The sequence below is a fragment of the Pyrus communis genome, chromosome 16 (assembly GCF_041283825.1).
Source record: "Pyrus communis isolate YQ-2024b chromosome 16, ASM4128382v1, whole genome shotgun sequence".
NCBI lineage: Eukaryota > Viridiplantae > Streptophyta > Magnoliopsida > Rosales > Rosaceae > Pyrus > Pyrus communis.
In genome coordinates, this window is record NC_142580.1 from 24,587,278 (window position 1) to 24,608,033 (window position 20,756).

At 36.8% G+C, this 20,756-nt stretch overlaps 1 protein-coding gene across 2 annotated transcripts; it reads left to right on the forward strand.

Annotated features, from left to right (window-relative positions):
• The first annotated feature begins 1,037 nt into the window (after positions 1-1,037).
• On the forward strand, positions 1,038-7,614 carry ATG18B (autophagy 18 B-like protein). 2 transcript variants are annotated; one of them, XR_015957943.1, is made up of 12 exons: positions 1,145-1,501; positions 1,601-1,674; positions 1,787-1,860; positions 1,936-2,045; positions 2,365-2,456; positions 2,560-2,672; positions 3,199-3,318; positions 4,498-4,643; positions 5,600-5,713; positions 6,636-6,701; positions 7,122-7,413; positions 7,480-7,614. XR_015957943.1 is itself a non-coding variant. In XM_068470841.2 (11 exons), the coding sequence occupies exons 1-11, from the start codon at positions 1,452-1,454 to the stop codon at positions 7,261-7,263; spliced, it is 1,101 nt and encodes a 366-aa protein (XP_068326942.2). In that variant the 5' UTR covers positions 1,038-1,451; the 3' UTR covers positions 7,264-7,499. The 2 variants fall into 2 exon arrangements, 1 of the variants encoding a protein (XP_068326942.2); XM_068470841.2 differs by having other exon boundaries at positions 1,038-1,501; positions 7,122-7,499.
• The last annotated feature ends 13,142 nt before the right edge of the window (positions 7,615-20,756 follow it).

Consider the following 20,756-nt stretch of genomic DNA (forward strand, 5'->3'; position numbering starts at 1 on the left):
AGACAAGCTCCCCTATGCGGATACCACAAGAGAAGTTTCGTTAGGTGAACAAGAGAAGTTTCGTTATGCGGACAAAACAAGAAACCAAGCAACCAAACGAGTGAACAATTCAAATGAACAAGGAAACGAGTAAACAAAAAATCCAAGCGAATAAGCAATCCAAGCAACCGAACGAGCAATCAAGCAATTCCAACATTTAACTATCAAATAACAGATTCTAGCAGATTCTGACAAATGATCCAACTAATAACCAGGTACATAACATCACTTGAGTGGTCACTAGTCAAAGCACTCAAGCAATCGTCGTGGTGTTGGAACTTAGAGGCCACCAACTTTGGAAGCTTTTGGAGAATCCATTCTTCCGTCCAAATCCAAGAAGATATGGAGTTAAGAAGCAAGGTTCTTCCATCCACATCCACATCCATGGTGCCAAGGAGCAATGAGACAAATGAAAGAAGGCCCTCACATAGGTGAATATCACTTGCTAAGCACAAAGGTGCTTCAAAAGTATATAAGTTTCTTAACTCACTTTGTTTTTTAGTTCAATCCTGGTTCACCATTCTTTGAAGTTTATGGCTTAAGTTTTGTTTTAAAATGCTTACAAGCATGCTTCCGTCATTTAATTGTTAAATGCATGCATTATGTTGCGTAACGAACTTAGATTTTCAAATATTTTCCTTCATCTCAAACCCAGTTGTGAGTGCATATTTATTGTAAAACATGTACCTTTGTCCAATGAATCAAACTTCATATTTACTTTGGGTTTCAACTCGTCGTTTACATTTGGTATCACAAATTCAGCCTTCCCTGCACCAAATTCATCTTCTGCATCTACATGCTCACTTTCTTTAATATTTTCGTCTACTCCTCTGTTATCCCCCATTAAAATCCAATCAATAATTTGCTACTTCAAAGCTACCAAAATATAACATAACTTATCACAACCCACCAAAGTTTTACCAATGCATAACTAAAATCGAATTTTAGAATTTTCACGATATCCAGTTATAACAGCCGAACATGATGGAATCAAAACCGGCCTCAAAGTTACACAACGCAAGCCGAGGAATCACAACCCAACAAGAATTTCACTATACATACATACATATATATATATATATATATATATTCTCAATTTCCACCCAAATAACCTAAGTTATAACAACCCAACATGATTGAATTGAATTTCACGAAATAAAAAACATGATATAAATTCAACTTAACTCGAATTTTAGATTCCAGAACTTGAAGCTCAATCTCAAAAGAAGGAAACAAAGAGCAGAGGCATCTACTAAATACGCAGCACTGCAGCGCCACGCACTATCAACGACAGCAAGGACGACGCCAACGACGACAAGGCCAACTATCAACTCTTCCTCTCCCTCTTGTTTTCTTTCTGTAATTGCAAAATTAAATTAAATTTCCCAAGGAACAAGGGAGAAGGTAAAGACATGGCCTCTCCTTACCCAATTTATTGCGCTTCCTTCAACCAAGACACCAGGTAAGACAAAATTCAATTCAATTCCATTCACATCTCCTGATTTTTTCTGATTTTTTTTCTTGTGGTTAATAAAATTTGTAATCCGTTGGAATTCGTCAGTTGCTTTGCAATCGGCACAAAGGGCGGCTTCAAAATATTCGATTCCAGTACTGGCAGACTCTGCTATGAGCGAGGCAAGTTTTTCAATTGCTTTTTCTTTTTCTTTTCTGGCGGTTGTTAATTTGGAAGGAAAATCATACAGCCGTTGGGTTAATTATGTTTTTTTTTTTTTTTGTGGTTTGCTAGCTATTGGAGCTTTCGTTATAGTAGAAATGCTATTTAGCTCTAGTCTTCTTGCCATTGTTGGAGCTGGTGAAGAGGTACGCTGCACAATCTAGTTATTTACCCTTTCCATTCGACCATCAAATATTTACTCACACTATGACTGCCCCCAGCCATCCCTATCGCCCCGCCGCCTCTGTTTGTTCAATACCACAACTGCAACTGCTCTTCGAGAATTAAATTTCTTAACTTCCATACTTGCTGTTCGCATGAATAAGAAGAGGTAACCTGCACATTGTATAATGATGAGTGACCGATCAATTTGGCTTTGCTATCGTAATCTTCGTTTTCAGCGAATTGTATCCTTTTATTTGTTGAAAAAAAACCTTAAGTTTTTAGTCTAGATATGATGACAAAGACAATTGGCATATTTGGCATCTGTTGGCACTTGTTAAGTCATTTATCGGGGTTCTGTACTATATGAGGTGGTTTTTTCAAGAGTATCATGTTTTTTCAGGAGTATCATGTTAATCCATTAATTGGACTCCAATTCTTTCTCCTTTGTTGTTGATGAATTTTATATGCCTTCTGGGAAAATGCAGACTTGTTGTCATTTTACAGGACAAAACGTACGTATATGACATAAATAATGTCGCAATCTTGGACGCTATTGATACTATACCAAATATAAAAGGTGAAATTGGGTCATATTTCTTGTTGTACCTGTACTCGGTTTATATTCTGTTCTACCAACAATCATTGTGTTTATTGTTATAACATCGTTGTGTTTTTATCAGGGCTTTGTGCATTCTCACCAAGTTTGGAAGGGTGCTTTTTGGCTCTTCCTGCTAGCATCTCGAAGGGATCTGTGTTGTTGTACAATGTCATGGACCGGCATTTACATTGTGAGGTTATGGCATAACATATTCTCTCTCATACATAACAGAAAGATGATAAAGTTTATATCACAACACTTCATTTTGTTACCTAACTTAATTATACTCGCGGAATAATGATTTCCAGCATGAATTGTGAGTATTATTTTTTTTTCGAGTAATGAGAAAGATTGAATGACTTTGTCTTTTCGTCTATCTTGCTGGTCATTTTCATGGTTCTGTTTCATCTGCACACTCAAGATCAAAATATTTCTCTTTCAATTCCGAAGAATTTAAAAACTTAATCATGCAAGTTGCATGCAGTATGATTATTTAAATGCATTTATGCTTTGTTGAAATCCTCAAATCAGGATGTTTGGCAGCTTCATTTTGAAAACTTGTGGGCATAGTTAAAAACCACTTCTGTGAATTGGAATTTACGTATCAAACATAAACGATCAATTTTGCCTTTAATAAGTTAATTATTATATATGTTGAAAATGATTTTTCTCTTACCATTTCCTAATTCATATTATTTGTATCCTTGGAACTTATTTACAGATAGATGCGCATCGATCCCCACTTGCTGCAATTGCCCTTTCTTCCAATGGAATGTACATAGCAACAGCATCTGAACAGGGAACCATTATCAGAGTCCATCTAGTCTCAGAAGCAACTGAGGTAAAGAATAGCAAAATATGAAGAGGATTGTTATTGGCACCGCCATTCGGGCTTAGTTAATATGATTATATGGATCATATGTATTGTGCTTCAACAAATTCAAGTCTGGCAAACTCTCCTTCTGTAGTCAGCCTCAAAATTGCATTCTTCTCTAGATGTTGCTCTTTGATGTACCTGGCAAGAGACTAAACTTAGCAAATTAGAGAATGACTGGAAAGACACAAGATTTACACTAGTTCGGCAGAAATTTTGCCTATGCCCAGTTCTAATTTCTCTGGATAGAGAAATCACAGCTTCTTAATTAATGATAGAGCATACAGTACTTTTGCAAACCCTAAATCTAATCCCTCTTCTTTCTCTTGGCTGTCTCTGGCCTTTTTCTCCCTTTTTTCTGGTCTTGCCACACCCAATTTATAAGTATAGGGTGCGGTTTACATGCCTATTTTCTGATTAAGTTTCCTATTCTATATGGAAATAGGAAAATAATGTATTTCCTATTTGGCCTAATTGGATAAATGGTCCTTGTGGTGATAGGGTATTCAGAAGGGAGCCCCCGTGGTAAAAAAAATTCGAATTTAAACCCTTGTGAAAGTCCCTTAGGATTTAAGCCCAAAAACAAAATTTCCATTAAGCTTCCTTTACTTTTTTGTTTTTGTCTTTTTTTTATTTTTTTTGTAGAGGGAATTCGCTTCAGGGCTTTGTCAATTCTAGAATGCTAGAAAGTATTACCAGCTGCAAGGGCAGGTGGAGAACCTTTGCCTGAGGGTGCAGTACCTTTTTAGTTTGATGGATTTTTTTTTTATTTTTGCATAAACCATAGTTTTGGTAGTTTCCTTTCCCCATTTGTTTATAGAAACATCGAACTTTAAAAAGTGTGTGATTTTGAATCCTACTAAGAACTTTGATTTCAACAACCCCTGCATAATTTAAGAGAAAAGGAAAGTTTGCTGTCTCTTGAGGTCAGAATCACTTGCTCTTGGCTGTTCAGAACAATGCAATCAGCTTACACCCACACACATATCTATATTTATATAGTGCATAAGAATTGTCGTGCTAGGCATCATCTTTTTCCCTAACTCGTAATAAGCTACAGCCACTGAACCAAGTCGTGGCAGTACCTCTAATTGCCTGTAATTTCTTACAAGTAAAATGCATGTCTAACCGATCCTTCTTTGGCAGTCATATAGCTTTCGAAGAGGGACATATCCATCAACTATATTTTCTCTGTCATTTGGGCCATCTATGCAACTGCCAGATATTCTTGTGGGAACAAGTTCTTCAGGTTCTGTTCATGCCTTTTCTCTGGGGTTCTCCATTTATCAAAGGTGAGAACGACAACTGAACTTTCCCGTTTGGAGACAACACAAACTGCTAATAATACTACCAAACTGATTGTGCACATGCTTTATTAAGTCTTAATAGATGTGAATGGCTTATGTTATAGCATGCTAAGTATTGGTTCCTTATAGCTTATGGGTTTTGAATACAAGCTACTTTTTTCCTATGATATTATACAGCCATAATCTTGTATATATATCCTAAAAAGTCCCTCTTTTTGTTATTTATATTTCCAGTCCTTTTATCTTTCATTTCCCACTTATTTGTTGTCTTTTCTTTCTCTAGCAGATTTCTTTCCTTTGTCCCTTGTCTAATTTATGTGATTTCACTTTTCTCATGTCTGAAGACAACTAAAGCTTGATGGGCCTTCAGTAACATTTGCTTATTATTATTTTTTTCTCAATGGTATTTATTTTCTGCTACATTGCACAATTGACGTAAAAGAGAAAGGAAAAGCTGTATTACTATAATCATGTTCTGCCAAATCCTTTAATGCTTATTTGATTTGATGTATTATTCTTGCTGTTCAATCTTCATGTTGAATTGAATAAAAAAGAGTGCAAAAAACTTATTAAAAAAAGGAGGAAAGAAACACTGGACGGAAAAGTTATTAAAAAAGAGGAATATGTACTTGAAATTCAAAATTTTGTATCTAAAGATGCCTATCCTGCTTCATGGTATGGATTAATCTGTCATCAACTTTCAGCATCACATATCAACCAAATGTAATTCCTTGTAGATGTGAACTATGCATTAAATATCACGTATCAATTTTCTTTTATTGGTAAGAACCTTGAAAAAGTAAGCTCCATAAATCTGTAGACGTACAAAATTCTTTCATGAAATACATGTCTAATTACTTTTCCAATATTAGAGAGTACTTGCCGATCCTTTTCATTCACATTTGCAAAGTTATATGATCGTATTTTCACTTTCTTCACAGAAGCAAAAGATCAGGGAGTTTTCTTGGATCAATTATACCCGACTCTGTGACTGATGCATTAGATCCGGCACATCATGATGTACTTCATAATGCTGCACCAGCAGGAGTCAAAAGGTGGACCACTTGTAACTTACACACTGAATCCATATTATGTTTTATACTGTATCCATAGTATATTTTTACTGCAAGTCTGCAAACAGCACCAGCATTGTTCCTTAGATTTAAAATGGTCAATTGAAATTTTCTTTATTCCACTTGTAGGGAAAGTATTTTGCATTTCTAGTTTCCCAAATTGGCATAAAGCTAAGTGCAGCCTAAATCTAAGAAACTAAAACAAAACTATAAAATATGATAAAGGTGCTCCCATCAGACCTTGCCCGAAGGCCCCGAACTGAGTCTGGTGCAATACACCGTAGTCTCTGTCCAGCCTTGTCTTTTATTCATTATTTTGAATTCCGTAGACGATTAATTTGTTATATCAAATATTTCAACTCCAGAGTTGGATATAGAGGGTGTGATGCTCTATGTGAACCTTAATAGTTTGGTTAATGGTGATTCTTTGATTTTTGAGGGTAAATTTTAAAAAACATAGAGTTTGTGATGCACAACGTGAGCCTCAAAATTTTCGGGTATAAGGGACACCAAAATTTACATATAAAGATTTAAGAAGCAGCAATATGTTTGATTGATATAGAATTATCAACTGCCCAGCTAATCAAGAGAATTTTCTTTTTGTAAGAATCCGTATTACATTGTGAATATTGTGGTATTGCAATGGACTTATAAATTTCCAGCTAAGCTATGGAAATCGAATTCTTTTAGATTCCATTTATGTTTCCTTGCTCTTCAATTTCCTGTGGATTCAATTTAGATTGTAGACCGTACATCAGGTTTGGACATTTGGTAACTCAGATATCTAGTATGATATTATCCCGCCTTCTCTAAGAAAGCCCTTTACCTTTGGCGAATTTTTTTCACTGTAGCAATAATTTACAAAGTCAGTTTAGTTTTACTTATTTCGTCAACTTTTTAACAGCTATGCAGTGATACGAAAGGTAGACAAGGTTGCTGATACATCAACTTCAGAAATTGTGGCTTGTAGGTTAGTTACTGGTACTTGTCTGTATGTAGTCTTATATATTTGAAGTCTTTTATTTGTGATTCCTTCGTCTCCCTCTCCATTCTATACTTTTCTACTACTTTGGGTACTGAATTAGCCAGTTGAATAGAGTTCTTAGTAAATAAATGTGCAACGTATTTCACGTACCCAATGTGGAGGATGGTATTGCAAAAAATTATCATTGGGCCATGAATTACTTCCAGGTTTCCACGAATGATTTAGAAATTTGAGGTGCCATTTCCCGGAGTTTCAAGTACAAACTCTGCCAATATTCACTCATGGGGAACAAAATTGTTGGCACCTTCATCCAGTCGAGTTTTGAATACTAGTTCAGTTAGTTCTCTCGTGTAATCGTTTCTTTGTTTAGGTTTGAATGCCTTTCTATTGGATTTTAATTTTCAGGGCAACTATTTCCATCATAAGCTACAATGGGTACTTCCAGGAGTACAACTTAAGCGTCAACAGTGAGAATGAGTTCATGTGGAGCTTGGAGCGCGAGTTCAAGCTACTTACTGTCACCACAGATGATTCCACCAGCTCATGATGAGGAAGTTAGTATGCTTCAAGGCCTAGTTGACTAGCCTTGAAGGATCATGTAATACAACTCGGTAACACAAAATAATTCCGACACGGAATTAGTAGGCTAGTATAAGGCAAATCATAGTCGTGTTTGATTCTTGTTGACCCTAATAACGTGAGTACATGGCAAGTTGTGTATATGTGAATAGCTCGAGCAAGTGGAACAGCTTTCCAATGCAAGAAAATTATTTGGTTCACAAATTGTATGACCTAACATGTGGCGAATAATCAACGAAACATAAAATACATCTAGTAAGCTAAATGTAAAGTACAAAATGTTAGCAAAGATAAACGGAAGCAGAGCCATCAGATATAACCAAAGTCCCTAAGACTGCCTTTGGTGGTCCTTCAGAGTCTCAACCTCTACCAGTTCGTCCTACCTGAGGGTTTGGAAGGCCAGATCGAAGAACTGCTCAACCCTTGAACTTTCAATTGACTTGGTTAAGAGTATTAACGTTAAAACTTAGAGTACGTTGAGTCTGAGATTGAACCAACGTTGATTTTTGACTTGGGTAGGTCTTTCTTATGACATGGGTGGACGGAGGGAACGGTAATGTGGAACATTGGAGAGAGGAGGAAAAAAAGGGGTTGAACTTTATTAATCTCCTATAGAACGGGAGGGAAACGGTTTTCACACCCCTACTTGATTCCCTAGCATACTCCTCTCTATTAGCATATGCCTATGCAGAAAGAAAACAAGTGTGAGAATTATTTTCTTTGTTTTACTTCTAAATGAACTTTTGAAGAGGCAAAAGCAAAACAAATCTCGCACTTAAATCTCTATCAGTTTCGAAGCGAATCTATAAATGTTAAGCCAAAAAACGCGAGAAATGGGATTTGATGTTGCACCATCTTCAACTCTTTTCTGGATCTGGAATTTTTCGAGAAAAGGTCTCATCCTTCTCCGCCTGTCCTTTCTTCCGTCTCTATGTCTATTTCTCAATAGGCAATGAATGAACAACTTCTTATATAAGGATTTCTATGGGAAACCATCCATGACATTCATAGACAGGTTCTTATTTTTTTTAACAAACGATATTATTCCTTATTCATAGACACGTCCATATTATTCCTTAAGAAGTAAAAGATAATGTAATTAATTAATTATTTTAGTATAGCTTACTTTGTTGAATTCAGATAAGTCCTATATTAGCTGACTAAATCATCGTCATGCTCATGTAGATTCTAGTGCAAGAAAACAAGAAATTTAATTAGAAACAGCGGCAGCAGTAGGGGAAGGTGAGTCGGCTTGATGAACGACTACGACACACTTGCTCCATATTTGGAAACTCTTGTGCAATGCCTCGGAAGCTTTGCCTTTGAACGTCGGTTCTAGGAGGATTAGCTTAACCAACCCCCGGTGACAATCGTATCCCACACGCAAAAGGTTTGCGCAACAATCCTCAGTCAGTTCTTCGTTACTGTAGAACATACCCTCAAAGATCTGTTCAGCGCACAGAGGGCTTATTTCGTCTGCGCATTTCCTCAAATGCCTGTAGTATCCCTGCGAGGGCTCCAGCGGCAGCACATCTGGGAAATTGCTGCTGCTGCTGCTGATATCTTCTGTGGTGCTAGGGCTAGGGCTAGGGTTACGGTTAGGGCTAGGGCTTATTGATGATGGTTCATCACGATCAGCATAATTTCCATAAATGTCTCCAGATGCAGATGAAAGTCTCGCCGATGACATGACGATGATTGCTGCTAACACCAACGCCGGCATCACAAACGCGTTTCCAAAGCTTGCCATGCTGTTGGTTGAGGTGGTCAGATATTCCGATTCTGATTCAATGTATTTTCTTCTTGGGAATACTGGACCAATATATACACACACACACACACACACACATATAAAATGTTTGAATCAGTTTTTGTTTCTTTATTGATTAATTGACAAATTAATGATAATAGTTTTCTTATTCTGCCTTAATTATTCTTGGTACGGTTATGGTTGTAGGGATTTTGAGTTATATGTGTTTGGGTTAATATTTGAATATTGGGCTTAAATAAAAGAAAGTCTAAGGACGCCAAATTAAAGGAAGACTTGCCCAAAGCCCAATGAGTCCAGAGGCAAATTGAAGCTTTTTCAGCCAAGATACAAGCCACATGGCTATAATTGAAATGACAAGTGATGAAGACTAACCTACTACCAGCCAAAGAACACTTTCCAGTGGCATTACAAGTAAAATGTTGATGACTCACTACCTTCCAAGTGCTTTCAGGCAAGAGCAAAAACTATAGCAGTCGAGCCAAACTGCCTACAAAAGGAAGAAGAGACAACAGGAACAAGGATACTCAACCAATCAAACAAACAAACATACAAATTCTACTCTCAAGCCAGATTTGCATCTAAAAGCTAAAATCAACCCAAATTCAATTCTTTCTAGTGATAGTTCTCTGAAAAGCTATCTTTTGTCTAGTTTAAAAGCTTTGCTATCTCCTTTAGAGGTGTAGTATCAATTCCCTCGTGTAAACTTGTTTACCATCCATCCTTTTTTAGCATATAACCCTTGTAAATTCAAAGAGAAGTGACTGCAAGAAGTTCAACCTTGCCAAACAAGGTGAAATCTTGTCCGAGGCTCTTTGTTTGTTTTCTAAATTAGTAGATCTATTACTTAATACATTCTTCAGCATGTATTCAAGTTATTTCCACATGTTTTTCTACTTTAAGAGCTCCATTTGCATTTGGATCTGGTTAGCTTGATGAATATGTTTTCATTAAATGTAATCTAGAACCAAACTAGTAATTTAAGGCGTTATGGACTCCTTCATTTGAACATACAGGACTATGAATTAAAAGTCCTTGTTTACAAGGCAAGAAAAAGAACTTAATGTAGACTTAACTCATCCATGACAGTCCTTCAATAACAAGAAGTTTGAGAAACTTGGGGCACAAGTAATCGACTTAAAACATACTTGTTCTACATCTGCTATACTAAGATAGTAGTGGCACGCCTAGCACTTAGTTAGTTTTGATTGCAAGCCTCAAGGCCTACACCTAAGGCCCCACAACCTAAGGCCCCACAAAGGCACCTTTCAGAACTAACTTTGTTCTCTTCTTGTAGCACATCAAGTAAGAGCCCGACTACACATCTAAAGTGTCAATCCCTTCGGGAGCTGTGCTGAGGTCCGAGGAGCCTTCTCCAGAGAAATCTTTGCCTGAACAATATGACCATGGGAGTTTTAACGAAACACTCCCAGTACTGTTTACTTTTAACGAAAAAACCATATTTTTACCTTTCCTGTTACTATTCACTTACACCTTTATTTGTCTTTTTTCATTAAAACTAAAGTTTTTGAGGACTTTTCGTTAGTTTTCTTTTTAATTTATACTTGTGTTGGATTTGGCATTAAATCAACATGCCTAAACCAAAAAGGATTAGGATACCTTGGACGCAAGATATTTGGATTTGTGTTTCCTACTTGGTTTGGGATTTGGTTTTAGTATAGGATTTGGTTTCCTATATTCTAGGGACTTTGTGTAAACCTATGACATCTATTAGTATAAATAGATGGATGTGGGATAGAGTTTTGTGCGTGAGACTTTTTGAGAGGCATAAGTTTGTATACTTGAGAACACCTTGTGTTTGTGAGTTCTTTGTTATTTGTTGGTAATCAATAAAGCTTTCGTTGTTAGAGAGGTACACTGTACTCCTATATTGGAGGAACTCTAAAATCGTTGTGTTTTGCTTATTGCTTGATTGGTTTTTGGTTTAGTTTATAACAAGTGGTATCAGAGCTTAGGTTCTTACGTGGGTTGTGACCATCAAGCAATGATGAAGACTGGTGAGTCTACTAGTGTTGATGATGTTGAAGAAAAGTCTGACACTAGTGGAACCAAGACGACGGTTCAGAGTGCTAGGTTTGAAATTGAGAAATTTGATGGAACGAACAACTTTGCTATGTGGCAGTGTGAGGTTCGAGATGTCTTGATACAAAAAGGTTTGGTTGTTGTGTTAGGAGGCATGTCATTTTCGATGGAAAAAGTAGAATGGGAAAGATTGAATACTCATGCATGTTCTACAATTCAGTTATTCTTGGGAAATCAACAGAAGTATGGTGTGATGAACATAACTTCTGTGAAAGAATTGTGGGCTACATTGGAAACAAAATATATGAAGAAGAGTGCAGAGAATTGACTACATCTCAAGAGCAAGTTGTACAGGTTCCAGTACAAATAGGGTACGAAGATGATTGGCCATTTAGAAGAGTTTAACAAGCTTCTAGCTAAACTGGAAAATCTTGAAAAGATAATCAAAGATGAAGACAAGGCATTGATCCTGATGAACTCATTGCTTGAATCCTATGAGCCTTTCACTACTTGGATTTATGGCAGAGAGACAATTAAGTATGATGAAATCTCAAGTGCTTTTATGAATCATGAGGTGAGACACCTTAACAGGCAAGAAAGGAATAACTCTAAAGCTTTGATGGTGAGAAGGAGATCGAAAGAAAAGAAAGGTTCATACAGGTAAAAATAGTATGCCTCGTACTAGAGGAGTCTCAAAGAATAGGAAGTTCTTGGACAAAGATGAGTGTGCTTTTTGTCTTGAAAAAGGACACTGGAAGAAAGACTACCCTAAAATCAAAGAAAAGACTAGAAAGAAAAAGGATGACTCAGAAGCAAATATGGTTGAAGTTGAGGATGAGGAATTTGTCTATGCCCTAACTGCATCGAGCACTGTGGATTATATGAAAGAGTGGGTGCTCGACACAGGTTGTACCCATCACATGACTTCTCAAAGGCATTGGTTTTCAAGCTTCAAAGTTACGAATGGAACTATATATATGGGAGATGATTGCCCATGTACAACTCAAGGAATTGGAAGCATCAGGATCAAGCATCATGATGGTGTGATTCGAGAATTGCATGGTGTAAGGTACGTCCCAAATCTGAAGAAAATTTTGATCTCACTAGGCACTCTCAAATCACAAGGCTACAAGTTTTATACTGATAACAATGTGCTCAAAGTTGCTAAAGGAGCACTTGTCATACTAAAAAGGCCTCGGAATGGCTTACTTTATATGGAAAATGGAGTGGCTATGGTAACTAATGAAGTGCAAAGTGATAAAAGTGACTTATCTTCATTATGGCATATGAGGTTGGGTCATGTAGGAGAAAAAGCATTGCAAGGATTGATCAAGTAGGGGTGTTTAAAAGGAGAAAAAACTAGAAAGATAGAGTTTTGTGAGCACCTGTGTTCTTGACAAACAAGCAAAGGTGAAATTTGGCTCAGCTGTTAATCAAACGAAAGGGATTTTGGACTATGTTCACTTTGATGTTTGGGGGGCCTGCAAAGAATGCTTCTTTAGGTGAAAAAATATGGTTTGTATCTTTTATTGATGACTACTCTTGCAAATCATGGATATATATGATGAAACGAAAGGACGAGGTTCTTGAAATCTTCCTGGAATGGAAGAACATGATGGAGAACAAGACTGGAAAGAAGATTAAGATACCTTTCTTCAAAGTGTGTAAAAAGGAAGGGATTACTCGTCATTTCAATGTTAGACATACTCCACAGCAGAATTGGATTGCAGAGAGACTAAATAGGACCTTGCTTGAGAAAGTTTGTTGCATGCTATCTCAAGCTAAGCTGCTAAAGAGATTTTGGGAAGAAGCTTTGAGCTATGCATGTCATGTGCTTAATCGACTACCATCAACAACATTGGTGGGTAGAACACCCATTGAAGTGTGGTCTGGAGAACCAGCTTAGGACCACGATAAACTACAAGTGTTTGTATGCAATGCCTACTTTCATGTGAAGGAAAACAAATTGGATCCACGAGCTAGGAAAGTTGTCTTTATGGGATTCAATAATGGTGTGAAAGGCTTTAGACTTTGGTGTCCCAAGTTGAACAAGATTATAGTAAGTAGAGATACGACATTTAATGAAAGTCACATGCAATTGAAGGAAGATGTTCAGATGGTAGAGCTTGGGGAACAAGTAATTGTGAATTTACAGCCAAGTAAGGAAGTTGTGGAAGAAGAAAGACAAGGTGATTAACTTGAACATGAAGAGAGTGATCACAAAGAAGAACACCATCAAAAGAACTAAAGATACAAGATGATTACATAGCGAAAGGGAAGGGAACAAGAGACATATCCTTACCTGAAGGATATAAAGATTCCATGGCCTGCATGGTATATGCATTGCTAGTAATTGAGGCTAAAAATTTTGAAGAAGCAATAAATAGTGAAGAAGAGAATAAATGGCATGATGCGATGGATGATGAGAATCTCTCCCTTCACAAGAATAAGACTTGGGAATTGGTGGAGCTTCCTAGAGGAAGGAAAGCAATTGGCTACAAATGGGTTTATGCAAAGAAGGATGGAGTGGATGACAAGAGCTTGGTAAGATTTAAAGCTAGGCTACTGGGTAAAGGATATGCTCATAAGGAGGGAATAGATTACAATGAAATTTTTTTCTCCTATGGTTAAGCACTCCTCCATTCGAATAATGCTTGCCCTAGTTGCACAATTCAACCTTGAATTGGTACAACTAGACTTGAAGACTAGATTCCTTCATGGTAATTTGGATGAAAAGATTTATATGAGACAACCCGAGGGGTATCAAGTGAAGGGCAAAGAAAGATTGGTTTGTAAGCTCAGAAAATCTCTTGGTTTAAAGCAGTCGCCCATGCAGTGGTATTTAAGATTTGACAAGTTTATGAAGGGTCAAGACTATACAAGAAGTCATTATGATCACTGTGTTTATCACAAGAAGTTGAAAGATGGTTTGTTCGTGTACTTGTTAATCTATGTGGACAACATGCTTATAGCCTCAAGAAATATTTCGGGATTGAAAAGTTGAAGGAGCAAATGAGAAGGGAGTTCGAAATGAAGGATCTCAGTGAAGCCAAGAAAATATTGGGAATGGAGATCACAAGGGATAAACAAAAAGGTTTGGTGTGTTTGACTCAGAAGCAATATCTTGAGAAGTTACAAAAGTTTGGAGTAACAAAAGACAATAAGCCTGTAGGAACTCCATTAGGTGCTCACTTCAATTTGAGCAGTCAACTATGTCCCAAAACTAATGAAGAAAAGATGAAGATGGATGGTATTCCATATGCTAATTTGGTTGGAGGATTAATGTATGCTATGGTGTGTACTCGTCTTGAAATTGCACACGTAGTTTGAATTGTTAGTAGATTCATGCATAATCTTGGAAGAGAGCATTAGAATGCTGCTAAGTGGATACTAAGGTATTTACATGGAACGAGGGACAAAGGTATTTGTTTTGAAAGATGTGATGAAGGAATCGATAAGTTCTTAGTTGGATATGTGGACTCAGACTTTGCTGGAGACTTAGACAAGAGAAGATCGACGACTGGGTATGTGTTTACTATGGCAAAGGGTCCTATATGTTGGAGATTAATATTACAACCAACGTTGGCACTATCAACCTTAGAAGCAAAATACATGGCAATCGTTTAAGCTATCAAAGAAGCAATGTGGACTCTGGGGTTGTTAGGAGATTTAGGTGTAGAACAACACAAGTTGGATGTATATTGTGACAGCCAAAGTACCATTTATTTGGCCAGATATCAGGTACATCATGCTAGGACTAAGCACATTGATGTACGATATCATTTTGTGAGAGAAGTGCTTGCTAAAGGTGAGATTCGTTTAAAAAAGGTTGCTACAAAAGATAATTCAGCTGATATGTTGACAAAAGTGGTTAATGCAGCTAAGTTTGAGCACTGTTTGGATTTGGTGCAGTCGAAGCAAGTTTGATCTTGCGATATGGTGGAGCAACGGAAGTTGTTTGGTGCCTCGTTACGGATTTCATGCCAAGCTAAAGATTGTTGGATTTGGCATTAAATCAAAATGCCTAAACTAAAATGGATTATGATATCTTGGACGCAAGATATTTGGATTTGTGTTTCCTACTTGGTTTGGGATTTGGTTTTAGTATAGATTTGGTTTCCTATATTCTAGGGACTTTGTGTAAACATATGACATCTATTAGTATAAATAGATGGATGTGGGATATAGTTTTGTGTGTGAGAGTTTTTTAGAGGCATAAGTTTGTATACTTGAGAACACTTTGTGTTTGTGAGTTCTCTTGTGTTTGTTGGTAATCAATAAAGCTTCCATTGTTAGAGAGATACTCCTATATTGAAGGAAGTCTAAAATCGTTGTGTTTTGTTTATTGCTTGATTGATTTTTGGTTTATTTTATAAAAACATGTTCATCTATTATTTCTTTTCCTTTTAATATTGATGTTTCTATTTAAGACTGAATTTATGTTTAAGAAAATTGATATAAAACAAAAAGGCTAACTACAATTTACACTCTTCACTTGTAAGTGAGAGGTCTTAGGTTCAATTCTCGCCAAAGGCAAATTTGAACCACTTTATTACTCACCCATTATGAGGCTTAGCTCACTCTCACACCCCATTAGTGTAGATAATATCGTTTGTTAAAAAAGAGTTACAGACTACAGTTTACACTCTTCAAGTTTGAGGTGATTAAAAAATGGGTCATAAAGTTCTAATTTTCTGTCAGTGACCACTATTCTATTGTAGATGTTGGTATCCAACCTATCTTTCATCCTAATCAATCTAGACATAAAGGTTGAGAAATAATGAAGGCGTCAAAGAAGCAATCTGCGACAGAGAAGAATAAAAACAAAGAGCAAAGAGAGAGCCTTAACGCAAAAGATGCTTTTCTGATTAATTAAAGGAAAACTAATGAAAATGGCTTGAAAACTTTGAGTTTTAACAATAAGGACAAAATAAAGGGTAAAGTGAATAGTACCAGGATTGACTTTTTAGTGTAAAAATGTGGTTTTTCGTTAAAGTAAACAGTACCGGGAGCTTTTTGTTAAAGTTCCCATTAATTAATTCACATTTGAAATATTTTTCTAGGACTTAGGACGACTCTGTAAGACCATTAAGCAACAATTAACAAATAATTTGAGTCATACATGTGGCAAAAGATCACATGGTATAGAAAAGCAAATTACCAAATAGGACTTAGTTAATACGAATAAGGATCAACTTCAGATTCTTTTTGTGAGGATTTTGGGAATTCTTTAATTGTGTTCGTTCATCATACATCGTGCAGCCAGTTTTCGTCAGGTACTATTTATGTTCAATTTTAAATTAAAAATTTTAAAATAATTTATGACCGCACGATATACAATGAACGAACACGATTAAAGGATTCCTGGGATCCTTACAAAGAGGATCCAGCGAGAATCCTCATTTAGTTAATACAACAAAGTATTAACATCAACCCTTCTCTCTTAATACTTTACTGCTTCACACAGATAAGCTCTCTTATGTAGATGAATCTATTTGTAAACACGAATTCCCTGCAACAAATAAAACAAAACACGTGTACAAAAATTTGATCCGAAGGTTAGGGTGTAGAATGTATGGGTAGAGGTGTTGATCTGAGGGTCATAATGACTTATCTCGAATCCGCCAATACCACAAGGATTTGGCTTGTGGCGATGGAGAAACTAGTACTGTAGTGGTGCTTGAAGGTTCTTCAAGAGAAATCTTTCTTTATCTTGGAGTCTTGTATTTATACTCTTCAGGTCTTGTTTGAGGTTTGATTTGGTCTTGATTTTGAACTTCATTAATTGACGAAGGAACCAAGACTTGATTTGGGCTTGGTTTGTGGTTTGACTTCATCACATTATCCATGACCTAATCAAATAATCTCATTTGATAAGATCAAATAAATCAATCACATTTCATCCTTAATTTGGTCATCCTTAATTTGGCCAATCTCCTCTGATTTGGCATTTCATTTATTTTAAATTTAAATAAATTATTTTGTTTATTTTAATTAAAAATTAATTAAAAATAATTCCTTGATTACTTTTCACCAAATGTCAATGCATGTCACTCATGATGAATTGTTCGGTTTTGATGAGTCAAATGTCATGTGTATGATTTGTAAGACACACGGGGCATGTCACGTAAGCCCTGACATGTCAAAATTTTAATATGATGGTGAACATTTATTTCACCGAAATTTCGATGTTGCTTGAGTCGGACTCAGTCACTTTTTTGTTTGGAGGATCGTTTGTTCTTCACTCTTTTTATATTACCTACAAGGAGTGTGGTACTGGCTTTTCTACATAATTCGTACATTCAAAAGTAATAAGTCATCAACACTACTACTCCCTAATCACTATGAGTCTATGATAGAACATAAACAATTTTGGCTCAACATTTCTTGCATACATAATACCAAAGTCAATGGTACCTTGTATGTATATAAGGATCCTCTTTGTAGCTCTATAGTAAATGTGAGTAGGCTTGTGCATAAATCTGGACAACAAGCTTGCAACATACATGATATCGAGTCTAGTCGTTGTCAAATACAACAAACTCCCTGATCTCTATACACAAATCCTTCAGCATCACCACTACCATCTTCTTTTTGAAAATTTCATTCGCAACTATAGTGAAATACTTCATCACATAAAAATAGATTTGGCTTACCTCTGTCAAGTGTTCTAGTATATCTTTTCTTAAAACATGATTATATCGCAATGGTGTTATGTTTCTTTGCTTTGGCCATTAGAGGGTAATTGCCCTCACTTGATCCCTTCGCGGCGGTGTTATTATTCATAATGATCATCATAATTTATATAAATCTATATATAAAGCTAGAGGCTCAATTTGGTATCACCGGCTTCGACAAAAAGAATTGTACCAAACTGCCCCTCAACCAAAAATATTCAAAACTTGACCAAAATAATATATCAAATCATGCAAGGGTAAGTTGGTAATTTGGTCATCATAAAATATAATATAAATATAAATGGGGAGAGAGAAAATAATAAAAAAATGAAAGGGAAGAGAGAAAAAAATAAACAAATGACAAAGTTGATGATGGCCACATGATGGGGAAGAAAAATATAATAAAAAATAAGAAAAATTATGAATGTTGTGTTCAAAACATATTAAGAGCGCACGTAGCATTGGTGATAAAAAAAGAAAATAACGAAATAAAAAAAAATTGAAGCAATTCATGCATATAAATACATTTAAAATGTCTAAGTCGCGCGCTGTGATTCAAAAAAATGTTTTTGCAAGCGGTTGTCTATTAAATATTATTTCTCAATTTTTAAACACTTGAAAGGTGTGTAGTGTCAGTTATAAAAAAAATAATAATAATCTCTCGCACGCGCATAATAATGTGATTCAATTAGTTGTCAAATGATAATTTTTTTTTAACCAACAATGTTATATACACTAAGGGGAGGGAGTGAGCTTAACCTCGCAATGGGTTAGCTGTGACAGCCCGTCCCGGATTATTCGTACCGCAGGTGTGAAATGACGATTTTGCTCCTAGTGGTTATGTTTCGTTGTGTGGTTGTTTTGGGGTTTTGGTTGGCTGCATCTGGACCACACACACACACCCACACTCTCATCCTCATCACATTCCCTATCCCGTGTGTGTCTCTCTCTCCCTTCTTCTTCTTCATACGGACAAGACCAAAAACCTTTGAAAATGTTGCAGATCGAGGTGGAAAACTATACCTTTGTGTTCGTGAGGTTCATACGAGTTCAACCATACCCATTTCAAGTAGGAAATCCTTCGATTTCACGTTGAACCATGGAATCCCGATTTTGGTCACTGTTCATGCACACGTGAAATGTTGTTTTTCAGGGAATTTGAAGCTTGTAGGAAGCTTAGTGAGGTCCTTAAGAAGCTCAGGGTGGTTCATTGGAAGGTTTTGGACGTCAGGATCATGAGTTGCAGGTTTGGCCGGATTTTGTGAAGTTTCTCCGGCGAGATTCTGTGAATTTCAGGGCTTGAAAGTGGTAAGGTTTTGTTCTACTTGTTGTAAGCTTCATTTTGGTACCAATTTCATGAAATTTGGTTGAAAAACAAGTGAGAAACGAAGGTTTGAAGTTTTTCCGGTTTTCCGGCGACGGCAACAGCACCGGAGGTGTGCCGGAGAAGAAGACGGAATATTCCGTCAGTTTGGATGGAATATTCCTAACGGCGTTAGGTTAACTTTAACGGAATCTGTTAGTTTTAATGGAATATTCCTGACGGCGTTAACTGACACTGTCAACGTGCCTAGCACGTGGCCAAGCGTGGGAGGTAAGCAAATTATTTTAAAAATATGGGATGTTCGTGAGGTTGAGTAGATCACGTTGGTGTATTCATACACCCCATTTGAGCATTGTATGAGAAGTTATTCCCTAATTTTGGTTATGTGCTTTAAATTAACGTTTTTATAGTTGTTTCGCATATAGGTGAGACCTATCCCAAGGACGAGCGCAGTCACTCGAGGCAAGGGGGTTACGACCCTTCTACATACCAGCGAGTGGGCTTTTGGTTTTCCGTATATACCTATATATTGTGGTTTTTCCTAGAAAATGAAATGGAATGTTTATATGTTTTAAATGCCATGCATTGCGTTTACCTATTTATTTATGCATTAGTAGTTGCATATATGTATGTTTGGTGCTGCGGACATGTAGCTAGGTAAGTTATGGTTGATGATGATTTGTAGTTATGTGAGATACGTAGTGAGCTCATAACCTGCACCCCCCGTGTTAGTGCTCCCGCCCAGAGTAGGGCACAGTCATTCACGTGATGTTCACCTCCCGCACCACACACTCATCTTGGATCCAAGTTAGGTGCACAGTCTTGTCGTACAGACCACTATAGGTGGTTCCGACTCGTAGGTGACCCGCGATTATTCGCCCAGTCTTCATGTGATCGTAGCACTTAAGCGTATTTATTTACACCCAGTCTTGTCGTACAAACCACTTTAGGTGGTTCCGACTCATATGCAGGTACAGTTAGTGAGTTGGGGATTTGAGCTCTAGATTTAGCCGTACAGGTCACGTTAGGTGACTCCGGCTGACATGTTATTTGCATTGTTTGACATTACCTGGGTTACTTACATTTTATGTGGAGGCATTCAACATGGCATATTTCTGAGCATGTTTTCTATATATGTGTATATTCTATTTTCTGGGAAACTATACAGGTTTTACGGCGAGGGGTTAGAACTTTTGATAATGAAATGATTTTGAAAAGCTTTGTTTTTGCCCACTCACACTTTCTGTTTTGCACCCCTCCAGGTTCTAGTTTGGATTGCTCTTTTGGTGGCTCACAAGGAATTCACAGCATATCTGACAGATTATCACCAGCGTAAGACCCCCTCTAGGTGTGTTTAGTTAGTATTTGTTCCCCTGGACTGCACTACGTTTCCTGTGCTCTGAATATTGTTTTTCACACTTACGCTTGCACATGTATGTTAACTACCCTGTGTGTAGTTTGGCTTTTATTTGTTCGTACTTTTATTATTATTCTTAGCTTCCGCACTGTGCACATGGTTACATCACTCTCACGTGATGGCCAGCATGCCCTGATTTCGGTCGGGGTGTGTCACTAGCAATCTGTTGTTTATTAAATATTATTTTTTCTAATCTTAATGTAAATTCAATAAGATGTAGATGAAAATTGAA